At 41.1% G+C, this 27,084-nt stretch overlaps 1 protein-coding gene across 2 annotated transcripts in view; it reads left to right on the top strand.

The window, feature by feature from the left end:
- Window positions 1-27,084, top strand: part of USP (UDP-sugar pyrophosphorylase) — a 285,855-nt gene that overhangs the window by 188,830 nt on the left and 69,941 nt on the right. For both annotated transcript variants that reach the window (XM_089391942.1, XM_089391943.1), the window contains exon 12: window positions 14,025-14,149. In XM_089391942.1, coding sequence (XP_089248068.1) covers window positions 14,025-14,149 — 125 coding nt within the window. The remainder of the gene's footprint in view (window positions 1-14,024; window positions 14,150-27,084) is intronic.

The raw sequence follows: 27,084 nt of genomic DNA, 5'->3' as shown, positions 1-27,084 counted from the left end.
GCATACAAATTACAGCGTTTGGAAGGAGAGAATGCAGAGTATCTTTGAGGAGGCAGAAGTCTGGGATATCATGGTGCATACAGCACAACACCCTGTTGTTGTGCCTACTGATGCTACTTAGTTGACCGCTTATAATAAAAAGAACAACAAGGGTAAGAGGCTGATTCTAGACGGAATCAAAGACCATTGCATTCCTCATGTGAGAGGAAAGAGCAATGCCCATGAGATGTGGACAGCATTGTCCAATCTCTACCAGAGTACCAATGAGAACCGGAAGATGGTCCTGAAGGAGAAGCTGAAGAACATTAAGATGGGGAATGATAGTGCAGCTGGATATCTCACAAAGATTACCAATGTGAGAGATGAGTTGGCAGCAATTGGAGAGGCCATTCGATCCACTGAGTTGGTGCGTATTGCAGTGAATGGCCTCCCCCGTTCATGGTTGAACTTTGCTGATGGGGTTTGTGCACGTGAGACCCTTCCCACATGGGAGAGGTTTTGGGATGATTGTATTCAGACAGAGATCAGGAAAGGACAGCTTGGGGCAGCCAAGCCAGTTGAGCAGGATGAGGACGTAGCACTGGTGGCAGGAGGCAAGAAAGGCAAAGGAAAGAAGCAGGCTTCCACAAGCGGTGGTGGAGGCAAAGGCAAAGGTAAAGGTAAACAGGGTAACTCACAGAAGGACTATTCCAAAGTGAAGTGTTGGAATTGTCAGAAGATGGGACACTATGCAGTTGTGTGTCCGGAGAAGAAGAAGAAGAAGGGGAAGAACCAGGATGTGGCAGCTTCAGCTGAGATTGAGGACTTTGCAGGTCGTTTTGACCGGGAGTTTGCGTTCATTACATGTGAGTCCTCTAGTGCAGGATCACCTGCCACACAGGTTCAGAGGGAGCATGCTTTTCCCTCGATTAGCGGAGCATCTACAGGTATCTGGTATGTGGACAGTGGGGCTTCATGTCACATGACAGGAGTCCGGGAGTACTTCTCAGAGCTTTCAGAGAGTGGCACTGATATTGAGGTAGTACTCGGTGATGACAGAGTTGTTAGGGCAGTCGGGGTGGGTACACTGACATTTCAGAGGGAGTCCAGACCTCCCTTGAAAGTGTCAGATGTTCTTTATGTGCCAGGGATGAGGAAGAACCTCATATCCGTCTCAGCTTTGGAGGACAGGGGATATGAGGTACTGTTCAGGGGAGGATAGGTGTTGATGTATCCCAGGGGCACTCCAGCTGATTCAGCTAGAGTGATAGGTGTACGCCATGCAAAGGTGTACAAGTTTGCATTCCAGCCCCTTTTGGCATTGAGCAGTAGTACCGACATCAGAGCTAGCAGTTCTGAGCTGTGTGAGATTTGGCACCGCAGGATGGGGCACATGTCTCATGGAGCCTTGAGGACATTGCGGGAGATCACTACAGGTGTGCCAGATTTCAGTACTGATCACCATGATACTTGCAGAGGTTGTGCGATGGGCAAGTTTGCCAAATCCCCTTTTCCCAGTGGTGACAGCAGAGCGACTGGGATACTTGATTTGATTCATTCTGATGTGAGCGGTCGGATGTCTCATGTTTCCTTGAGTGGATATGAGTACTATGTTTTATTCATTGATGATCACTCCAGGAGGACCTGGATTTATTTCTTGAAGACCAAGAGTGAGGTCTTCAAGCGGTTTCAGGAGTTTAGAGCTCTTGTGGAGACACAGACAGGTCGGAAGATCAAGTCCCTGAGGTCGGACAATGGAGGAGAGTACACCCTTGGAGAGTTTGTTGACTATTGTGCGGAGGCAGGCATTAGGAGGGAGTTCACTGTTCCTTACAACCCCCAGCAGAACGGGGTTGCAGAGAGGAAGAACAGATCCATCATAGGGGCTGCTAAAGCCATGTTACATGATCAGGGGTTGCCATTGTTCTTGTGGGCAGAGGCCTGCAACACAGCTGTTTACTTGCAGAACAGGAGTCCGCATCGTGCCTTGGGGCACATGACTCCGGAGGAGGCTTTCTCTGGGAAGAAGCCTGATCTTGGTCATCTTCATATCTTTGGATGCATTACATACTCCTATATACCCAAGGAGAAGAGGACCAAACTAGAGCCCACCGCAGAGAAGGGTATCTTTGTGGGCTACAGTGAGACCTCAAAGGCCTTTCGGATTTACATTCCTGCACAGAGGAGAGTTGTTGTCAGACGGGATGTGAAGTTCGAGGAGGACAGGGCCTTTAGGAGGTCACGGGAGTTAGAGTATCTGGATCAGCCAGACCCTCAGCAGCAGTTGAGTCAGTCGCAGGGATCCAGTGGGCAGGGATCAGGAGGATCCGAAGGTACATCTATGAGGATGTCAGGTCCATCAGTGAGCAGTGGCTCGCCGAGCCAGAGGGGTGGTGCTCCGGGCAGCATGCAGAGCAGTTCACAGAGCAGTTCACTAGGGAGTCCACTGATGGACAGTTCACACGGTACCTCAGCTTCTACAGGTTCAGGTGCAGGCAGGAGGACAGCAGACAGACAGTCAGGAGTTCAGGCTACTGATGGTGATGAGGAGGAGGAGTTTCATTCTCCTATGGGAGAAGCATGCTCAGGGAAGAGGAAGCCCAAGTGGCTTCAGGACACCTTGAGAGATGCCACATCTGTTGCTGAGTCGAAGAGGCCGGTCAGAGAGAGTAGACCACCTGAGAGGTTTTGTAGTTATATGGCGATGGTTACCAGCATCCTTGACTCTGAGCCTTCTAGCTATATGAGGAGGCAGCTAGCCAGCAGGTCTGGAGAGAGGCCATGCAGGAGGAGTATTCTTCTATCATGAAGAATGATGTTTGGGAGGTGGTGCCGAGGCCTGAGGGCAAATCCGTGGTTACTTCCAGATGGCTTTACAAGGTAAAGCATGCTGCAGATGGCAGCATTGAGAAATTCAAAGCGAGGTTTGTGGCTAGAGGGTTCTCCCAGGTAGAGGGAGTTGATTATGAGGAGACCTTCGCTCCCGTGGCTCGATATACTTCGATCCGCTCCATTATATCGATAGCAGCAGAGATGGGTTGGAAGATCCACCAGATGGATGTGAAGACCGCATTTCTCAATGGCTTCATACAGGAGGAGGTGTACATTGAGCAGCCACAGGGCTTTGAGGTGCATGGGAAGGAGTCCCATGTGTGCAGATTGAAGAAGGCCCTTTATGGCCTAAAGCAAGCTCCCAGAGCTTGGTACTCCAGGATAGATGCATACTTGCAGGGGATGGGTTTCACAAAGAGTGAGGCAGATCCGAACCTTTACTTTATTGTGATTGGTGAGGAGCCTCTCATTCTGGTGCTGTATGTGGATGACTTGATCATTACAGGTGCAGAGAGACTCATAGAGCACTGCAAGAGAGATCTTGCGGCAGAGTTTGAGATGAAGGACATCGGCTTGATGCATTACTTTTTGGGTTTGGAGGTGTGGCAGGAGGAGGGGCATTTCTTCCTGGGGCAGGGGAAGTATATTGTGGACATCCTTAGCAGATTCCACATGGAGGATTGTAGACCCATGTCGACACCGATGATCACCAACTGGAAGAAGCTTCATGCTTCGGATTCCGAGTTGGTGGATCCCACATTGTACAGGCAGCTGATTGGTTCCTTGATGTATTTGGTCAACACTAGACCAGATATCTGTTTTGCAGTCAACACGATGAGTCAGTTTATGTGTGAGCCTAGGAAGGTTCACTGGGTGGCTGCAAAACACATTTTGCGGTACTTGCAGGGGACAGTGGATTATGGTCTGGACTACAGGCAGGGAGATGGAGTGAGATTGGCAGGATACACTGATTCTGATTGGGCAGGTTGTGCTTCTGATAGGAAGAGCACTTCAGGGTGTTGTTTTGGGTTGGGTTCAGCAGTAGTGTCATGGTTCAGCCGGAAGCAGCAGTTAGTAGCACTGAGTTCAGCGGAAGCAGAGTATATGGCAGCCAGTCTAGCTAGTTGTGAGGCCATCTGGCTTCGCAAGATGTTGTTTGGCTTATTTGGTCAGCCGTTGAGACCTTCAGTGATTTACTGTGATAATCAGAGTTGCATTAAACTCACGGAGAATCCAGTATTTCATGACAGGTCAAAGCATATCGGGATCATATATCATTTCATCAGAGACTATGTTCAGAAGGGAGCTGTGAAGCTTGAGTATATTTCCACTGATGAGCAGGTTGCAGATATTCTTACCAAAGCCTTACCACAGGGTAAGCATGTCTACTTCAGAGACAAGATGGGTGTGGTGAGGAACACCTTCCTCGGTAAGAGGGAGTGTTGAAATTTGGTACCGGAGGACAGGTGGTTCCCTAAGGCTTTGATCTTTGGCCTAGGGAAAAGTGTCCAAAAGAATTTAATTTTTCTCCTAAAGTAACTTTATAATTTTTATAAAGTTAAATCTAATTTGAAAGTGACTTTAAGTGATAAAGTTACTAAGTCTAATTTTAAAGTGACTTTTATAAAGTCAATGAAAAATTAGAAAGGAAAAGTGACTTTGGAAATAAATGACTAAGTGGGTCTTTATTAAAGTGGGGTGAATTAAAAAATAGAAAGTGAGATTTAAATGAGCATTTAATCTCAGCCATTGATCTAAATCTATTTCAGCCATTGGATTTAGGGATCACCCAAAAGTCATTTAGGGTTGGGTTAAGGGAGGAAAAGATCATTCATTCTTTCATGAGCAGATTGGGAGAAGGAGAGCAAGAGAGCAAGGGAGATTTCTGGACAAGGAGGAGAAAGAGGCAGCAGTTTGGCACACATACAGGCAGCACTTCAGCAAATCCGAACAGCATAAAGAACAAGCAGAAAAAGGCAGTTTTTGTGAGCAAAACAGTGGAAAAATTATTTTTCAGCACGAATATCGAGAAGGCGATTTTCTGCACATTTTTCGAGGGCTGTCCGTACAAGTCCGTACGTCCGTACAGTCCGTACAGTCCGTACGGTCCGTACAGCTCGTACAACACTTTTCAGATTGTCTGTTGGGCTGAAAACAGATAAGTTTTGCTTGCTGGAAATTTCTGTTTTTGCTGAAATTTATTTGCTGAAAATTTTCTCTGTAAAAAGGCATTTTCCAGAAATAAAGAAGAGTTTTCAAACTGGTTTTCCCCAAGAGTTGTAGGGGGTTTTTCCAGGGTCAAGTTGACCAAAAATATCAGTGTTTTTATGTGTTTTAATGGCTGTTTTTAATTGCTGATTTTTATTTCTGCAATTTCCAGCACTCTGAAAAATTTCCAGAATTTGTGTTTTCAGCAATATTTATTTTTTCAGTCTGTTAAATGTATGGCTATGGGAATGGGCATTTAACTACATGGGAGAAATAAGGTGAAACTTAAAACCGGGGTGGGAAAACAGAAAATTTTACAGCACTTGGTCCAATTGACAAGATTTTAGCTGCATCAACCTCCTGAGCATCTTTGCAGGCCCGACCCAAAGTATGGACAAGGGGAGGGGAGGCTAACACCTTGTGAACCTAATGGACAAATCTGGACCTATATGGGAAAAGTGTGAAAAGGGGTCATAATGAGTGAAGGGGAGTGAGATATATGTTGTCAGGAAGCGGGACCACACAACCAAAATCAAGGTTTCCCTTTTTAATGCCACTCCTAAAGCCGGTAGCCCATAAAGGAGATCCCACAAGACTAGGATACAAGACTAACCACCAAGTTGAGGCGAGGGAACAAGAGTACAGTCCAAGCCCATTCTTTCTGTCGAATCCCCCCAACAATCCATGTCCAAATGTGCATAAGAAAAGCAAGGATAAACACCCAATTACATAATGAAAAGTCATACCTTCAGGGTTGGAAGTGTTGAAAATGTAACTAGTATTGGGACTAATTTATCCAATGCTCTCATATAAGCCTCTAGAACCTTTGCATCTAGGTGTGGTTTTCTCCTGCTCCCCCCCCAAGTGCTGGTGTTGAAAGCCATGATGGATGATAGTATTTAGGTGTCAGAACATATGCTAAGGCATGCAATGGAATGTTTAGCATATCCCATCGGTTTTCCACCTCTGCACAAATATAATATACAAGCTAATATCTCTAGGCTCAACAAGGTCTTTGATCTGCCCCAACATGCTATCCATTTACTCATACACCTTCCTAATTATTGGTCGATTTGAATCTACAAACTTGATCATGTAATAAATTGGTTTGGTGAATTGCAAAACATATTTAATCTGTGACCAAAAAAACATGTCAAGAAGTGTCCTTGGCTACATTAGCCCCATCTCTATCATTGTTAATTTCCTCCCATGTTTCAAAGGTCACGATATTAGTTAAAGCTTGTCTCACCTTCACTAGCCACCTAAAGGTGGGGTAATAACTTGCAAATATTGTTTTTGCAAGTTTAAGCAACTGCAACTTGGAGTAATTGCCATAAGGTAGTTTACTCTTGTATGCCTTGTGATAAATTTAGTGAGTTTCTTCCCTCTCTTCTAAAGCTTATTAATCCATCCACATTCTTTATGCTTCATAATATCATGCATCAAAAGGTTCAATGTGTGCACCAAGTACCCATACCAAAAGATGTGTGGATGAGTATTCTCAATAATGTTTCCTGCTGACTTACAATTTGCTGCATTTTCAGTGATCACTTGAACCACATTATTATGACCAACATCTTTGATTGTTTGCAATAGGAGATCTGCAATGTTTTGGGAAGTTTTAATGATGGAGGATTCATGACATGTAATAAATACTGCACCATTAGAAGAAACACCAAGAACATTTACCAGATGTTGGTTTCTAATATTTGTCCACCCATCTGATACAATGAAATAAGTTTCTTTTGGGATAACGAAGGAAGGAATCCTATGGAATAGTGAGATAGAGACTGAGTTTTTCTAAGAAGACCTAGAGACCGAGATTCGGGCAATTGTGAAGGTGCACCATAAGAAGTAGAGCCGAGTTTCTCTAGAAGAAGCAAGAGAAGGAAGAATAAGGAAGATTAGGTTGGTGACAAGGTTCTTGAAAGAGGATACTAAGTGTCAAGGGTCAGTGTCATGGTCTTGGCACTTATCAATTGAAGATCTAGAAGAAGAATTTTATTGGGTTTTCCTCTCTAGAGGTGAGAGGTTTTGGCCCTGGTTGGAGAAGCCTATATTTTGTGTCACTTGTCTTGATTTTGGTAATTGTCTTGATGAAAAAGAACACACTAATAGACTAACAAAGTGAAAGATCATAAATAACTGAAGAACAAGCATATCACAAGCAATTATGAAGCAGAGAAATTGTTAACATTGAATGCCTAGATTGCTCAACATGTTGAAAGTTGTAACTAGATTCGTTCTTCATAATGACATGTAATTATGATTTTATGTAAAGAGATATAAATAAGAAAAATGAAAATTATTTTATTGACTTGCTTCTTGGGTTACATTGGCAAGGATTTTGTTTTTGAGTCAAGACTCCCATTGAGAGTCTTTAGGATTTATTTGTCTTCTAGTCATAAAATATAAGAGTCATTGTCATGTAAATGAAGTCATCTTACACCATAGATTGAAGGAAGGAATCCCCTAGAATAGTGAAGTAGAGAACGAGTTTCTCTAAGAAAACCTAGAGACCAAGATTATCTAGGGCAATTATGAAGGTGCACCATAAGAAGTAGAGACTGAGTTTCTCTAGAAGAAGCAAGAGAAGGAAGAACAAGGAAGACTAGGTTGGTGACAAGGTTCTTGAAAGAGGATACTAAGAGTCAAGGGTAAGTGTCATGGTCTTGGTACTTATCAATTGAAGATCTAAAAGAAGAATTTTATCGGGTTTTCCTCTCTAGAGGTGAGAGGTTTTGGCTCTGGCTGGAGAAGCCTATTTTTGTGTCACTTGTCTTTATTTTGGTAATTGTCTTGATGAAAAAGAACACACTAATAGACTAACAAAGTGAAAGATCATAAGTAACTGAAGAACAAGCATATCACAAGCAATTATGAAGCAAAGAAATTGTTAACATTGAATGCCCTAGATTTCTCAACACAATCCACCCACTCATTTATAAAATGTGTCAAAGCTCTTTGAACCTTTGCTTTTTCTCTTTCTAATAACACTGTTCTAGCTTTCTCATAGTTGGGACTTTTGTATCCTTTTGGGGCTTCATTGATGGCCTTAACCATATCATGCCGATAGGGAGAGCGAAGCACATTCAATGGTACACCGCAAGCACAAAGAAATTAGACTATCTTTCCTTCCACATCATCCCTCCCATCAACATTAAGGAAATCTCCTATTGTTCTACCTCCAGAGCTTGTAGAAGTACCATGAGGAGATGACCTACCAAATCTAGAGGTTGCACTTGATTCAAACTGAGTTTTTTGTTTCTTGCTTTTTTGTTGTGCAACCTCCTCTATTTGGATGTATTTTCTTCTTTGTCCAGTTGAAATGTTTGGGAAAAATTGTATCCCCACAACACCCTTTTTCTCATCACTGTCCATCACCCCACAAAGATGCCTCCTCACACAGGTATATGAACCGCTAAATGATTTTCCTCGATGACAACCATGAGAGCACAAAAATTTGTAGCTTCCACCATGTTTTCCCCCTTCAAGTTTGGTCACATAGTTCCATAGGGGTGTCAATGCTGCTTTCCCATCTAGTGTTGCAGTGTTCCCTTCAGGTTCATCCCCTTCCTCTTTAAACCCTTCCTCCTCATCATACATTGGGTCACTTATATGAGGACCACTATCCTCTTTTTCTTCTTCCCTTCTATTCCTACTCCCCCTTGCCATCATGAAAACCAAAAGTGAATGATACATGGAAGCCAAAAGAACACCATCTTGGAATATGAATATAAGTGGCAGACAACTTGCAATTATATGAGCAAGAAGAAAGAATGGGAAAGAGTAAGTGAGGGAGGAGAAAAATACAAAAAACAATGACAAAAAAATGAGGGAGTTTGGGGTTTGCACTTACCTCTTTATCTCTTGTAGATGGAATCCATTCCTTACTCTTCTTCCTTCTCCCATTTCCTCCTTCTTAACTCCTTCACTCCTTCAAGCTCTCCTCAAGTCTCTCCTCTCTTCTCCTCTCTTCTCCAAGCTCTCCAAAAATACAAGTGAGAGAATGAGAGGTGAAAGAGCCTTTTCATCCCTTCATTTCCTTCCCTAACCCAAGTTAGACTCACACCCAACGACTAGTTAACAAATTTAAAAAAAAAATAATCACACTAGTGGGGTCGTGCGGCAAAACCGACTGATTTCCCATCGAGTCAGTCGCGATCCGTACAGAAGCGGCCTCAATCCATGCTGTTTCGACCGGGTGATCTACCCCTCGAAACGCGTCTTGGCAATTTCGAAACGCGGATCGGGCCAAACGGTTCCCACATGCTAGGAAGCACCTTTTTCGACCCGATTTGCATTTAAGAATTTCTGGGATGCGTTTCGGGGGGCAGATCACCGATGGATCCGTATGGGTCGTGTTTCGGGGTTTTGATTCGGGGGGGTGTTTGTGCAAGATTGGTTAAATGTAACGCAAAATTCTTGAATAAGTGATTAAATGCATGCGTTGACCTTTGGAGGATTGAGTGAATGTTCCTAGAGGCATCTGTTAGGTTAAAGACCTCGAAACTGTCTCTTTCACAAATTTGAAGTATAAATCTCTATTGATTTAGTTGTTGCCCTTGAAGAGGCTAGCAAAGATGAACTAGGGCTCCTTAGCTCACGAAAATTCATGATCTATGTGTATCTTGACTCCATTAAACCCAAGCCATAAGGCACTAATCCTCATATCCCTTTGGTGGTCAAATTTACCCCTTTCCTTCACCTCTCAAAATTCTAGGCCTAACCCTAGTAAGTCACCTAGGGTATCACATAAATTTCATTGTAGCCATTTAAACTCCTTGGATTTTGGTCCACTATTGCGTTGGGCTTTTCTCTAGAGGTCGCGGGGCAAATCACCCATGGGTCTGTATGGGTCGTGTTTTGGGGTTTTGATCGGGGGGGGGGGGGTGTTTGTGCAAGATTGGTTAAATGTAATGAAAAATTCTTGAAGAAGTGATTAAATGCATGTGTTGACCTTTGGAGGATTGAGTGAATGTTCCTAGAGGCATCTGTTAGGTTAAAGACCTCGAAACTGTGTCTTTCACAAATTTGAAGTATAAATCTCTATTGATTTAGTTGTTGCCCTTGAAGAGGCTAGCAAAGATCAATTAGGGCCTCCTTAGCTCATGAAAATTCATGATCTATGTGTATCTTGATTCCATTAAACCCAAGCCATAAGGCACTGATCCTCATATCCGTTTGGTGGCAAATTTATCCCTTTACTTCACCTCTCCAAATTCTAGGCCTAACCCTAGTAGGTCACCTAGGGCATCACATAAATTTCATTGTAGCCATTTAAACTCCTTGGATTTTGGTCCACTATTGCACTGGGTTTTTCTCTAGAGGTTAGGGGGCAGATCACCCATGGATTCATACGGGTCGTGTTTCGGGGTTTTGATCTGGGGGGTGTTTGTGCAAGATTGGTTAAATGTAATGCAAAATTCTTGAATAAGTGATTAAATGCATGCGTTGACCTTTGGAGCATTGAGTGAATGTTCCTAGAGGCATCTGTTAGGTTAAAGACCTCGAAACTGTCTCTTTCACAAATTTGAAGTATAAATCTCTATTGATCTAGTTGCTGCCCTTGAAGAGGCTAGCAAAGATCAATTAGGGCTCCTTAGCTCACAAAAATTCATGATCTATGTGTATCTTGACTCCATTAAACCCAAGCAATAAGGCACTGATCCTCATATCCCTTTGGTGGTCAAATTTACCCCTTTCCTTCACCTCTCCAAATTCTAGGCCTAACCCTAGTAGGTCACCTAGGGCATCACATAAATTTCATTGGTCCACTATTGCGCTGGGCTTTTCTCTAGAGGTCCTCCAAATTTCAAGCAATTCTGACAGTGGAATCCCGAGATATAGCAAGCCCTAGCTGCAAGACCAACTCTTGCCCTAGGCTGATTTTGGGTTAGTGTCCTCATTTGGATCATTGTATTCAAATCTCAAGAAAATTAGGCCTTTGATCCTATTCTCTTCCCCAATTAGGTCAAGACCCTCCTTGAGTGATCAAATCCATACCCTTGACCTAGTTTGGTTCCACTTGGCTTCTTTGTGGTCTTGCAACCTCGTAACTCATATTTTACAGGTATTACATAGAAGCCATTTCTCCGGAAGAATCCTTAGAACTAGGAAGCGTCTTGTCAAGAGGTATTCTCAAACCCTATGCTTAAGTATCCTCTTAGCCCTTCCTAGAGAGCCCATCACCTTTCTTCTTAAACAAGTAAGCCACATAATTGAGTCTCTCTTGCAAATACGCTCTAGGAGTCACTCTTTGTCCATTCATTTTTTTGCTCGTTCTTGTGATTCCTCTTACACTAGGTCTCCTCCCATTGGTGAAGGTCCGTAAAGAGTAGAGAGTCTTAGCTGAGGTGACAATGGACTATTGCTCCATCGTAGCGCCTTGACCTAGTAGTTTTGACCTAGATGGCATCTAGCATTGCATATGTTGTTTTATTCTTCTTAGAACATTTCAACTTAAGGTCATCCTTGTAATGGATAAACAATTATGAATACCTACATCCCTAGTTAAGAGGGAGTGTTGAAAATGTAACTAGTATCGATCAAAGAAAAATTATTTTTATAAGCATGGTTTTCATGATCAAATTATTATGTTTATAGGTCAAAGCACCCATTGAGTGCTTCTAGGGTTGTGTCATGAGTCATTGTCCTTGTCATCATGTTCTAGACCCTTCTTGGGCTTCTTATGTCAAAAATAATATATATTTATGTCAAAAATATGTCTACCCCGTCCTCCACCAAGTTGGTCTCAACATCTATCAAGTCAGCCTCATGAAGGTGATTCGACCACTATATATAGACCAACATTCGACCAATTTCGGTATCTTATCAAGCATCAATTCGATCTGCAACTTCTATTGAGGAAAGAGGTTTGAAGATGCATAATGAGAAGGACTATCCTTTGGATAAAGAGAACGAGGCTAACAAAGAGGTAGAAGTCTGAAATCTTGCTCATATTCTATGACTATCACATGCGAGAGGATTGAGGCAAGAAACACGGAATTGCAAAGGCGAGGGTGTAGGCAGAGATTTCAAAAATGGAAGTGAGGCCGAGACCGCTTTTGGTGCAAATTTTGACTTTGACTTTGTTGTTGATTGAGACCTTGACTAATCTAACTTGGAGAGGTTGAACTGGTGGATTGGAGGAGGGCTTGTTGTTGTCTAAGGGCCTTGGTTGTCTGATTTGATTTGGTTCTTGAAGAAAATAATAAGATTTTGTTGGGTTTGCCCCTAGAAGAGGGGTTTTGCCTTCGTTGAGAGCCTACATCTTGTGTCCTTGTTGTTTTGATATTCATGTATTTATTATTTGGTAGTTGTTTGATGATCAAAAGATAAAAGAAGACACAAAAAAAGTTAAAGAAAACCTAAAGAAGATAACAATACATCACAAGTAAATATCGAGATAAGAAAATCTTTCTGCCTTTGTGATTTTCTGATAGAAAGACCCACCAAACATACGATCATAATAGATGAGCAAGGGCACACAATGGCTGGCTTAGGTGGTGGAGAATAGTGGCACATCAAGTTATCTGGTGGTTCCAAGGAGCTGTTGGCTGAAGACAAATCTAGGAGAAAATTTCTCCTATAGGGGTCACCCACTGCCAATTGGTGGTGGGTAATAGTCCCCTCACATGTTTTCCACTAGCACATCCTTGACAAACTCCATCATGATCCATCCAAATTGCAGGCATTCTAGAAACCATCTTTCTTACCTTTGGTAAGGCTTCATAATGAAGGTGCGCAAATCTTAGTTGCCATAGTTCACATTGATGATTACTATCATGGACCAATGTTCAGATCAGTCAAACGTAGTCGAGACAGTCATCAAAAAAACCTTCAAATTCTGTCAAAGTCAACAGTTGATCTGCGGTCAACCCTAGACTCAGATCTGCAGTCAACCCTGGTCAAGGTGCATAGAAAATTTCAGTCAACGTCCCAGTCAACTTGGCCTCCCAAAAATGAGTCAAATGAAGTCAAATCTCCTCAATTCAATGCAAATCAAACCATCCTAAAACAAAAGACAAACTTGGTCAAATCAGATTTGCCTCTCTTTCCTTCGCATGTGTGAACTTGGACCTTGCAATTTCAGACTAGATCGAACTAATAGAAGATGAATGAATGAGTGATGTGATGCCTCCAAGTGATGCCAAGTGATGTCTATTTATATGTGGTCTTGGGGGTCGAATTTTCTCTTCCAGGACGACTTGTACTTTTTGATGTGACATGGACCAGCATTAAAAATAATATTTTCCCATGTGCAAATTTAATTTTTCCAAGGATCAGTGTGGTCTCCTTGGGTATGAAGGGATTCTCCAAGGAGGGAATTTCTCCCTCAGCTGCCCAATTTCAACAGTTCCTGCTATAGATTCTTTACTTAAAACTAATCAACTATATATATGCTATCCACATGGGTGTGCCTTTTGTATCTTGACATTTTTCAACGATTCCAGAATAACGGTTTTTTGAAGAAATATAATTGTTGGTTTAATGACTTATGCCTCTTTTGGTTGAGTATTATATTGTTGGCATCACCTTTGGGCTTCTCATGTACATATTATTTTATTATGAAGTGAATATCATTTTATCATGATGTCCAGTTACTATGAAATGAATTTATTTTAGTTCTTCTGTATTGTTCAGTGACAGATGCATGGCCCATCCTTTTAGAAGAATTGGTTGTATTTCTTTTGTTGAAATGTATGTTCAGTTGCAGTCTTTGTATAATGCCAGCACCTTTTCTTCCTTGCTTGAGAGTGCATCTTGTAATACACCTTTTTCTATATGTTGAGAGGTTACTCGTTCTTTCAAAGGTTTCTTTGAGATTAGTCTATTGTTTGAGTGTATGAAATTATCTAGGTTGCATATATTGCGCAAAGCTATGATTTGTTTTCATTTTCATTTTTGTGGTTATATAAAAACGAAATAAATGGCAACTTATGTTTAGCTCTCATGCTTGTTTTCTATTACAAAATATTTCCCCTAATTTTCATGTGTACCAGGGAGAAGAATGGTGATAAATGTAGAGTACAACCAGCTTGATCCGTTACTTCGAGCCACTGGACATGTAGATGGAGATGTTAATGATGAAACAGGATACTCACCATACCCCGGGAATATCAACCAGGTGGGACTTCAAATCTCTGAGTTCATAATAGAGATGGCTGATCATTCACTCAAAAGTAATATACTTATTGCATATTATCATGCTCTGTGCAACAGTATTTTCTCTAATCAGATAATGTGGGCTACCTTAATCTTTTGTATTCTATCTCTATATGTTGTTTGAATATAATAAGATCTAGGTGTTTTATGCATGTAACTAGCTAACCTGCTAACATTTATGCCTATGCTGCTTGGAGCCGAGAAATGAATATACATTTTAGAAACAACACCTTCAAGATATCAGGAAATGACACTTTTATATATAGATGTATTAGTAGCAAGTAATTTTTTTATAGATGTAGTGTGGATATAGATGTGTGTGTTTGATTTTTAGGATCAGATTTGCACATGAAATGCATACATAAAAGTAGACAATACAGTGAGAGAATAATAAATGTAGTTCATCAAATAGTATGCTGCGTCAATACAACAGGGAATCCTAAGATGGGTTACCTGGTATACGCAAATACCAGTCTCTCATATGCCTTATCTTACATTGAGTCATAGATAGAAACCTAAGACAGTGAGGTCATCTCACTACTTAATATTAACTGTAAATGTGGTGACATTACTACATTGACTGCTACTTCACATGGTGACATTTGTTGAGTTTTGCAGCTTGGAAGGTACTTCTAGTCTTGTGTCTTGACTAGAGGGACCTTGATTCCCTCCTTAGGAGTTTGCATATGACATGCAGAGTGTGCAAGTGAGTTGCACACATGCAAATGTGTTGCATGTGACATGCATGAGATTTGCATGTAAAGCAAGCTAAATTTATGACCTGTACTTGAATTAAAGTAGAGAAAGCTAAATATAGGATAGTTAACTAAAGTAAAGTTTATTTTCTTTAGTTAACTGGACTAGCTAATTTTGGCTGTCAATCATAGCTTAGGAAAGTTATAAATTGAGCCTAAAGTGAGAAGTTAAGACACAACAACACAAGATTGAGATAGGCTTCTTGGTGAGCATGTGCCGCGTTTGAGAGAGTTCAGTGAGACTGGTGATCAATTTTGTATTTTCTTAGTTGGGCCTGTTACCCACCACCTGTGCGTGATATCCATAGGACCATTTTTTCTCCTCAATGGTCCTCAACCGACAGCCAACAACCCTTCGCAGCCACCATCTCCGCCACTTGAGCTAGTCATTGTGCACCCTCGCTCATCTATCATGATCGTATGTTTGAAGGTGGGCCTTCCAAGCCCGAAGGTATGGCTTTCATTATGTAGTTGGGTACGTATGTTTACTTATCACTGACACTTTTGGGCATGGATTAGTGGGGGGATTTGGTGGAAAGAATGGGCTTGGTTTGTATTCTTGTCTCCTCTGTCCAACTTGGTGGTTAACCTTGTATCCTAGTCCGGTGGGATCTCCTTTATTGGCTACTAGCTTTAGGAGTGCCACTACATGGGAAATCCAGATTTTGGTTGCATCGTTTCGCTTCCCAAAACCACATACATCACTCCTCTCTGCTCATTATAACCCCTCCACATATTTTCCATCAGGGTCCACATTTGGCCATTGGGTCCACAAAGTGTTAACCTCCCCCTCCCCATTGTCCACTCTTTGGGTTGGGGCTGGAACAATGCCTATGGAGGTCGACGTAGCTAAAAACAATGTAAAAAGCATAATTTGGCCACTCTCAACAGGAAATGTACCACAAAATGCAAAACATGGTCGGGACATACAAATTTAGCACATGGGCAAAAGCCAAACATGAGCTCTACGCCTATCATTATGGCCATCACCCTGGTTCCTAGGGTGCCCTATATTGGCCCCTTGCATCATTAACGAACCCATGATTGTCCCAGCCCTTGGTGGGCGATGAACTGCCTAACCTTGGGGTGGTATTCACTGTTTTATATCATTCACATCATGCTTTCGTCCCCTGGAGCCTTGAGCTGTTTTAAAAAGAAAAATCAATAAAAGGTAAAGGTCATATGAAGAAGGGTGGAGAAACAAAGGTCGGGGTAACTCATGTACCACAATTGCTCCCTCCTACATCTATACACCCAAGTGTGGGCTTACCTTATCTAGCTACCCTTGTACTGTGGCATGTGTCTTGGAGCGTTCCCTTGATGCCCCACTCCGTTCCATCATTATATCACATGACACCTGCCTCTTGATGGATGTACTATGGATCTGTCACTCCCTTGGAGGTTGAAATCACCTAATAGGGTGCTTGATTGACTTCTTTCTTGAAATTGGAAACACTTGTAGACTCTAAAGCCCATTATGGAAGGGCTTGCCACTATGAAGTGTCCACTTGGTTCCATGGTTTGTAAGCTTATTTACTTAATTACCCTAATGATTTGTTGTATTGGTAGGTGAGGAGGCACATTGGATCTTATATAGGATTGCAGGTGGGTCTTCATTTTGGGGTTTGGTCTCCTTATACGAGGTCCAAGCCCTTTAGAGGGTCATATTGGCATTTGTAGGGTGTGCGTTGAGAGCCACGGGCTAGAGCAGATAGCTAGCCATGCTATGGGATCCTTTAGTACCATCGGTTTCTTGCTTGTGTTCCACTTATTTGATGACGATGATGCACTTGGACCACCTTGCCAAACCGACTACACACTTGCACCACACACTTGGCAATTGATCCAGGGCCCAGATGAGGTTGTATCACCATGAGAAACAAAGGGAGGGCTTGCATCATTGTTCCAACCCTTACAGATGGGATACAGACTTGTTCAATCCCTTTGGAGACCCATGAGGATGTTCTTGTGCCCCTAAAGCCACTTGGGAGTGATTGAGGGGACCCCCCTTTATCACTATATTTGGAGCCCCTCCACTCATTTTGGCACATGTTTGTCTCCATTTGTTCTTTCGATGTGTTAAAATTGGAAACTAGGGCCAAACTCCACATGGGTCATCTTATTTATGACAGCTGATATTTTTCTTGAATTCCTGTCTTCGAGAGGTGTAGGATTGATCTAAAGATCATCCGATTCTGACGTGTACAAATGAAGATATGAATTTATTTTGATTATGGACAAATTGCCAAGGTCAGCCAACAAACTCATGTAGGTTGAGAGGCCCAATAGTCACGCCTATTCATCCTCAACGTTTGACTATAAATACATGATGCCTCATCCTCATTTGGACACACTTCATCTACACACATCTCTCTCTCCTCACATGATTGGGTATGGATTTCTGGGCTTCTCTCTCTTTCCACACGTGTGAATGAAAGGTTGTTTTCTTGATGTACCTGTGTTGACCAGATTTGACTGAAAACTTTAGGAGGCTGTTTTGACTACATTGACCATGTATTGACCATCTTTGACTTTGGTTTTGTGTGAGGAATTTTTGTTTAGTTAGGCTGCAGTTTTGGGCACAAAATCTGAGGCTGTTTGACCAATGTTGACTATGGTTAGGGCTGACTGCAGGTTGACTGTTTGACCAGACATTGAGTGGGCTGAATTTGACTGTTTTGAGGGTTGTTTCATCTTGCTATTTGGAGGCCGAAGTTGATTGAAGTTGACAGAATCTTTGAAGGTCAAATCTGCCCTGTTGACTTTTCTGGTTAGGGCTCTTTTGTTGTTGTTCTAAATTACCAGAATTTGTAAATTGTACTATCTCTCTCTGCTGAACTATTGAAGACTAAAAGAAGAATTGATCAAGGGTTTGTTTGTCCTTAGCTAGTGCCACATCTTGTGTCCTCTTGTCTTGGCTAGTCTTCTACTGCTTATGTTTTTGTTCTATCTGCATTTTACTATCATGTTGATGTGATTGTTAAACTGGATATTGATATTGGGCTGCTAAAGAAATTGAAGTAAAATTGTTCTAAAGCACAAAACATACCATTGTTATCCTAAAATTAACACAATCACCCTTCGACCTACTGTATCTATCATTTTGGCCCTCTTAAGAGGCTTTTTTTCATGTTATGGAGCTATCTTGGTGGGATTTTCACCAAGTAATGTTATTTTGTACATTATTTTATTAGTTGGGGCATTATTAAGCTAATTAGGCAAATCAAACCCTTAGAGGATGATATATTGATGAGAGGATTATTTGATTCTCATCATCACTTGGATTTTTATCTATCTTTTCTCGAGAACTTCACTATACCTAATGATGGACAAGTTGGAGAACTATTGATGCATTTTGATGTTTGGATATCTTTTCTTGGTCTTGGAGCTTCGATTTTGTCTCTATGTGATGATTGGATATATCACTATACTTGTAAGTGCCCTTCCATGTTTTATTTGTCTCTCTCTTGTATACATGGCCAATGTATGGACTTTTTGCTCATGAAATATGAAAATGTGCTCAAATTGAATGCGAATTTGTGAGGTATTGCATATGTTACATGTTTGGGTATGTTGAATGATTGTTCCGAGGGCTAAATTATCTCCATAATTACCTTGAAAAGTCATCAAATTGCTGCAATAAAAAGTATAAATTCCTTAGTGACTTAGTTGCTGCCTCTTAGGGCTATGCGAAGTAGCCATAAGACTCCTTGATTGGGTAAATGAACTCGAAAATTAAAAGCATATTGACTCCATTCTCGCAATATGCTAGGCACTGATTTTATCCTTTTTTATCACCTAAAGAAAATCTCTCTTTTCATCTTTTTCCTCTTTCTTCATGCCTTAACCCTAAAGGTCTCATAGGGCTGGGGTTTTCCCTAGGTCCTCACAAATTTTGAAGGATTTTCCCGACTGCATTTTGAATTATCCCAAGCCCTGGCTCCAACTTCATTCTTGTCCCTAGGTTTCCTTCATTAGTGGCTTCCTTAAAGGTCATTGCACTTAAATCTAGGGAAATTCAATTTTGTTGACCCTCTTCTTCTCCCTTGCTTAGTCTAGATCTTTTGTTTGAAGTTTCTCTTGAAACCCTAGGCTTTGCTTGGGTCCTCTTGGGTTTCTTTTTGGTCCCATACCTTCACCTTCTTTATTTCAAAAAGACCACCTTAGAAACCCTCTTATCTTAGGAATCTTGTGTCTAGGATATCCCTTGTCGAGTAATATCCCTAATCCATAGGTCTAGGCTTCCTCTTTAGCCTTTCTTGGAGAATCCTACACCTTGCTTCTTGAGCAAGTAAACCCTATCATTTGAGTCCCTTTTGTGAATGGGCTCGTGAAATCACTATCTACCCATCATTAACTTACCATTCATAGTGATTTCCCTTATATTAGGACTCCTCCCATCAGTGAAAGTCTGTAATGTTAAAATTTCTGAATCTACACATAAAAAATACCACTGTAATCCCTGGTTTACCATCTCCTACTTGTTTTTACATTCAACAAGTTATTTAATTATTTAAATAGCGGTGAAAACACTATTGCAGACTACACATACACATAGATCATGAACTGATATAGAACGAGATAAATACACAAGGGACACTGTTATTTTTGGACAATCACCCCGGAAAAACCCAATTCGGGGAAATTGGTGCAACATATCGAGGGTTTGTATTATTAAGCAAATTTTTGAATACAACTAGGGTGCCAAATCTGGCTCACCCAACAGAGAATAAAATCGACAGAAGTACCTCTATCCAGAGACAAATGAACAAACCCCACAGGTGACTGTGTTGTTCCCAGTGTTGGGTAGCGATGGCTGCTCCAAGTTTTGCGCTGGAACTGTGTCACCTCGTCTAGGAGCTGCGTGACTACGTCAGAGTTCTCTCTCTGCGTCACTGCGACATTGCATCAGAGCTCTCCCTTTGCGTTACTGCATCAGATCTCTCCCTCTCCGACACCTGTGACACTGCGTCAGAGCTCTCCCTTTGCGATGCTTGTGACACTGCGGCACTGCGTTAGAGCTCTCCCTCTGCGTCACTATGTCAGAGCTCTCCCTCTGCGATGCCTGTGACACTGCATCACTACATCAGAGCTCTCCCTCTGTGTCACTGCGTCAGAACTCTCCTGATACTTCTCTGCCTCTTTGCTATGTATTCTCGGCCTTGGACTAGAGTCCCTCTGCTGAACTGCGCCTTTCACTGCAACAAATCACTTGTTCGATTTTCTCAACAAACCTCCTCCTAGTAAAATCGAACTCACTGATCTCTCAAGTTTATCTCCAAATGACCCTCAAGCCTCCTCCTATACTTTTCCTGTTGATGAATCAATGACCGAGATTAAATCCCTAATCAATGGCTAAGATTAAAACATACTTGATCCTCGTCACTTAGAAGTTTTTGACCCATATTCTTATTAATACCCATCAATATTTTTATTTTCCCAAGTTTAAACGTAGGAACCCATTAAAAATATTAATTACTTTAATAACTCCTCATCCGGGTGTAATTTCTCCAAACGATTTCTAAGTCTTGGAGATCTCATGTGTTCTAGCCCCTCCACAAAATTTTGGAGCTAGAGCACATCCGATGCTACCCAAAATCAACACTCCCTCTTAGCGAGGAATGTACTCTAGTAACACTTCTTAACAAAAGTACTACTCTGATCCACTGCATTGATCCACTGTGCTGCTGATGCTTGGCTTGATGCCCTTCATCCACTGCACTACTGCTTCCTGTATTGCTGCCCATGACTCTGCCACTGCCACTACTACTTCTGTACTACAACTCTGTGTCAAAATTCTACGTCATGTTTCCCATAACACTACCACTGCTAACTGTTGCACTGCAACTCAGTTGATGAGAAGTAAGCAATTGAAACTTCACCCAAAAACTGACATGCTGGTCAGTTTGGATGCCTCGTGATGCTGAAGCTACCTTTGCTGCTAATCTGTGCCGACCCTCCGCTGCTACTGCGCTGCTACAAACTTATCTGTGCCTCTCGCACTGCTACAACATCCACTGTGCTGCCTTAGATTTTGGCACTCTAGCTTTGCCACTATCACTCCATCACACCTCGCTTTGACCAAGACCCGTCATTTTGCTATTGTTGTGAAGGGCTCCCATAGCCGTATGTGATCCAAGAGTTTGGGCACCTCAAGGATCTTGCCCGTCCTTGTAGACCTCTTGACTACAACTCCATGTCACCCCACCTCTTCTCTAGAGGCACACGAGCGCTCATGGCACAATTTTCATCCTCGCCTTCCTTGTCAGCTTTCGATGGAGCTGCCTTTGATTAAGAACGCTCCTCCTTGTCCTTCTTCGAAGGCACTGAGTGGCATAATGTCCAAGTTCCCCACACTTGAAGCATCTGACCTTGGTTATGTCCTTCTTCTTTCTCTTCTGCTGCCCTTGCTGTCCCGATGATGCGAGAGCTGCATCCTCCTCCTCCTCCTCCTTCTTGACTAGGGATCCCTTGTTGCTATCCCCTACCTTGTCAACCTCCTGATCTCTTCTTGTTGAAGAGAGCCCACATCTCCTCCCAACTAGGGAGAGTCGCTTTGCCCAAGATACTTTGGACAAATGTCTCCTAGTCCTCGGTGACTGCATTCAGGGCAATTCTGATCATGAACTCAGGATCTGGCGTAGACCCCACGAAAGTCAACTAGTCTCTAATCCCTTGCAACCTGAGGAGGAAGGGATCGATCTCTTCTCCCTTCTGCATCTGGTACTGTCTCAATTGATTTTCTAATAGCATATTCCACTGGATGGAAGTGCCCTGGTACAAGGTTGTCAGCATCTCCCACATCTCCCTTGCTGTGTACTTCTCAGCAATGTGTGGTACTACATGATCTTTGATCCGGCTAGGATCATGCACTTGGCTTTCGCCTGGGCCTCCTCGTACTTCTTTAACAAATCAACGTCGACTGGAACAACAACTACTTTCAAGGCATAGTCCTTGATGCGATGTTTGTCTAGGATTGCCAGGATATTAGCCTTCCAGATGACAAAATTGGAGGCTCCATCCAATCTTTCCTGATCTCTCAATCCATTGACCGCCATCTCTGCTAAAAAAAATTGGACTGGTTCTCTTCTCCCTCTCTTGCTGTTAATCAAACAAGACTTAGATCTGGATTTCTTTGGCACTAGAAATCGTCTAAGGAACAAGCTACTCAGTCTAGTAAGCTTCTTAGTTGAAGCAGACTGTTCCCTCGTGCCCAAAAACATCAAAACAACCAGCTCTCCTTCTGTAGGTAACTCAAGTTTACTTCTTCAGTATCCCCTTCGTTCTTCCTTCTTCTTTTCGATCCCCCTTCCCAAATTCTTCTTTCTAGTTTATAAACTGTTTCTTGGCGGTGGCCATCCTTCCTCCAGCACTCACCGCTTCATTTCCTTGTGACACCCTTCCCATGTCGTGTCATATACATTTTTTTTAAAGGGTATATTAATTTTTGATTAACTTTCCTTTTGTTTGATTTTAATATAAAGGGTTAGACTTATATTAAAATACTTTATCATTAATTTATTTTTATTATTTTATTAATTGACTAATATACTTTATTTACTAAAATTTATTTAATATTACTTTTATAGATAGGTAGTTACATACACCCCCCCTTCTGAAAACTTCATCCCGAAGTTAAAGTTTTATCTTATATGAATATTTATGATAGCGATTAGTACATTTTTCTTAGGATTGTGTATTGAGGTTAAATTCTTACTTAATGTGAGGGCACTATAAAATTGGTGTTTTGCATACTTTAGGTTTATAATTTTAATGATCATGTTTTACTTCATTACGTTCCCCAGAGATTACAAAATCATCCTATCCTTCCTAATATCTTCTGCTCCCATCCTATCCATCCTTTTACTAGAGTATGCCATGGCGTTAGTTATACTGGCCTAACCATTTATAAACTCCAAGGATGACAACGTCGACTATACTGACTTGATTTCTAGTAGGAATCTGGCAGTCATCATCACACGTCTAGGGGAGCGTAATTCGCACAGTCCTCCCATGACTCTAGGATTCAGAGGATAAATGGTGGGCAACACCTCCACCCCTCCCAGTGGAATCAGGGTCAATACCCTATCATGGAATCTCTTTGAGCCTTAATTGTTTTGAGGTTTCTGTCATCACGCGATCATTTTGGTAATGGATATTATCTGCAATCATAAACACTTGTCCATGCAAAATGTGCATTAACATATTCAAAACAAATAGCTTATGTATAATTCACACATGTCAATTACAGTATAACATACTTTGCCTTATTCTATTCATGTCATTAACTTTCATATTTAAAATGTAATCATTCTTTGATTTCTATCTCATCAATCATATTGATAAGCATAAATGAAACAAAATTATAATATCTTAATTCCCATCAGAAGCAAAATTACTCAAATATTTAAATTTTACTTTGATAACTATAATTTAGTAAGATCAATAACATATTCCGTCTTGGTATCCATGTACTAGCGGAATTAAACAGATATTATGTCATAAAAATTCACGTTTATATATGATCATTTCAAAATGGTTCTGAGTCTTTGATTTGAAGTAAAGTAAATATATACAAAACATGGTTTAAAGTTCTTCAAAATTGGCACAAGTTGGGGTATTTTTGACATATGATTTCCGTATCTTCCCAAGTAGCTGATCCAGGACTATACTTGTCCCACTGGACCTTAACTTGGTCTACCAGACGATTTCTGAGCTGTCGAACTCTACGTTCCAGTATACGTAATGGTTTGACCGATATGGTTCCTTCGTCCGATACCTGTAGTTCCTTCCATTGAAGGTTATGAGATTGGTCAGCTATGTAATGCCTTAATACAGATACATGAAATACATTATGAACTTTATGCAAGTGAGGTGGCAGTGCAAGACGATAGGCGACGGGTCCAACTCTTTCCATGACTTTAAATAGTCCAATAAATCGGGGTGATAACTTCGTCCCTTTTCCGAATCGGATAGTACTTTTATTCTGTTTGATTCGGAGGAAAGCCTGATCCCCTACTTCATACTTCCTATCAGTTCTGTGAGCATCAACATAACTCTTTTGTCTATCTTGTGTTTCCTTTAATCTTTGTCTAATTTGTTTTATCTGCTCCTCCATTTCTTGTATTAATTCTGGTCCTACTATCACCCGATCTTCTAATCTGTTCCAACTTGATGGTGTTCTACAAGGTCTGCCACATAATGCTTCAAATGGAGGCATTCCGATTGAGATGTGATAACTGTTATTGTATGCAAATTCGACTAAGGATAAATACTTTTCTTAGGGTGATTGTTGATCCATAACATACATCCTTAACATATTTTCAAGTACTTGATTTACCCTTTCTGTTTGCCCATCGGTTTCAGGATGATAAGCTATTAAGCTGTGCTCAAATTTAGTTGAGTTCCTAAGGCTGATTGCATGCAAGTCCAGAATCTTGAAGTGAATTGAGAATCTCTATTTGATATAATCTTCTTAGGTACTCCATGAAATCTGATAATTTCATTTATGATTACTCGAGCTATGTCAGTAACTTATAAGTATCTCTTACGGGAATGAAATGGGTGCTTTTCGTTAATTTATCCACTGCTACCAAAATGGCATTGTGTTTTTGAGAAGTAAGAGGTAGCCCAATGATAAAATCCATAGAAATCATCTCCCATTTGGTCATAGGAATGTCGTGAGGTTGTAAAAGACCCACTGGATGACAATGATCTACTTTTACTTATTGACATTCCAAACATCTTGCAATGAATTGAATGATATCACGTTTAATGCCCGATCAGAAGAAAAGTTTTTTGGTATCCGTATACATTTTCTTTACTCTAGGATGTGCACAATATATTGCTCTGTGAGCTTCCTTAAGGATGGTGTCTTGAAGATCCCTGTTATCAAGAATATATATTCTCCCATGAAATCATAAGATTCCATCATCTTCTAGTTCATATCCTTCAAACTTAGATTCTTTTGGCTTTTTACTATGAAGACTAGATCTTACCTTTAAATACCAGCTATCCTTTATGAGATGTTCTAGTACTAGCTGCCTTAAGTCTACTTTGATAGGTATGAGGGAGAATATCTGTGGTCTTCTGCTTAAAGCATCCACTACTACATTTTCTTTTCTTTTAATATATGATATTCCAAAGTTATATTCACTTAGGAATTCACTCCATCGTCTTTGTCTAGCATTTAAGTCTCTTTGGGTGAACAAATATTGTAGACTTTGATGGTTGCTTTTAAGTGTAAAGCTTTGCCCCATTAGATAGTGTTTCCAAATTTTTAAAGCGAGTACTACAGCGGCTAACTCTAAATCATGAGTAGCATAGAGTTTTTCATGAGGCTTTAACTTTCTGGAGGCATATGCTATTACTCCTCTATCCTGCATTAATACTGCACCTAATCCATGTTTGAATGCGTCAGTACATACCGTAAAATCCTTGTCCATATCAGGGACTCTTAAGATTGGTGCGTTGGTCAGTAGTCTTTTGGGTTTAGAGAATGCTTTATTACATTCCTCAGTCCATTCATACTTAACACTTTTATGCTGAAGGGTTGTAATTGGTTTTGCAATTTTGGAGAATCCTTCCACAAATATTCGGTAGTAACCCGCTAAACCCATAAAGCTTCGTACTTCATGTGCATTTTTCAGTATTGGCCATTCCATGATTGCTTTTAGCTTCTCAGGGTCTACTGAAATCCCTTCACTTGATATGATAGGGCCTAAGTAATGAATCTTTTCCTGAAAGAACGAACACTTGGATAATTTTCCATACAACTGATGTTTTCTGAGATAGGACAACACTATCCGTAAATGATCTTCATGCTCTTTCTCATTCTTGGAATAGATGAGTATATCATCTAAAAAGACTTGTACAAATTGATCAAGATATTTGCGGCAAACACTATTCATAAGATTCATGAATACTGCGGGTGCATTTGTTAACCCAAATGGTACCACAGTAAATTCATAATGCCCAAAGCGTCTCCAGAATGCAGTCTTAGAAATATCGCTTTCAGAAATCCTTAGCTGATGATAGCTTGATCAAAGATCAACTTTTGAAAAGACATTAGCTCCTTTCATTTGATTGAAGAGATCATCAATTCGAGGCATAGGATATCGATTATTTTACTGTAGCTCGATTCAAGTCTCGATAATCTATGCATAATCTTAAAGATCCATCTTTCTTCTTGACAAAAATTACAGGAGCACCCCAAGGTGATATGCTGGGTCGAATATGTCCTATATCCAATAGTTCCTTCAATTGAATTTGTAATTCTTGAAGTTCTAGAGCTGTCATTCTATAAGATGTTGTTAAGTTATGGTATGTTCTTTGCTTATAACAATTTACTTCTTTTTCTTATTATATTCCATCGATTAGCAATCACATGTACATAAAGTAAAGTGCAGATAGAACATTAAACGATCGACGAAAAACAAGCCAAGGCAAGAGACAAAAGATGTGGCGGCTAGCCAGGGACAAACCCCACAATGTGTGGGGAAACCCTTTGATCAAATCTTCTTTTATCTTCAATAATTCAACAGAGAGAAATAGTACAATAAATCTGATTCATATCAGCAGTAGCAAACCCTAGATCAGCAGCATCAGCATTAGCGGCTTCATTATCAAACTAGGGCAGACGATATCTCACAAACCGACCGTCGGATTGACTTCATTCCACCACCAAAAGTTTCGGGTTCCAGAGGAGGTTCAGATGAACCTACAACGCAGTTCAGATGAGGAGATCTTCTAGGCCACGCAAGTCAATCTTTACTTCTGCAGTTTCCGGCTTCAAACTAGGGCAGTCGATATCTTGCAAACCGTTCATCGGATTGACTTCATTCCACCACCAAAAGTTGCGGCTTTTAGAGGAGGTTCAGATGAACCTACAACGTAGTTCCAAAGAGGAGATTTTCTAGGCCACACAAGTCAATCTTTACTTTTGCAGTTGCAGCTTCTAATTCAACAGCTTCCGGCTTCGCATGTGTGAGAGAGAGAGACCCATTTCAGCGCAGTAGAGAAGAGACTCATATCTGCGCAGTAGAGAGAGAGAGATGTGATGAGATGAGTGAGTCTAAATGAGGAAAAGTCCTCTTATATTTATACACAACGTTGGTGGGTGAATAGATCCGACTGTTGGGCT

This window comes from Pinus tabuliformis, chromosome 1_1, assembly GCF_031772625.1.
Source record: "Pinus tabuliformis cultivar Carrire ecotype Pingquan chromosome 1_1, CPIR1, whole genome shotgun sequence".
Classification (NCBI taxonomy): domain Eukaryota; kingdom Viridiplantae; phylum Streptophyta; class Pinopsida; order Pinales; family Pinaceae; genus Pinus; species Pinus tabuliformis.
This window is presented reverse-complemented; position numbering and strand designations above follow the sequence as displayed.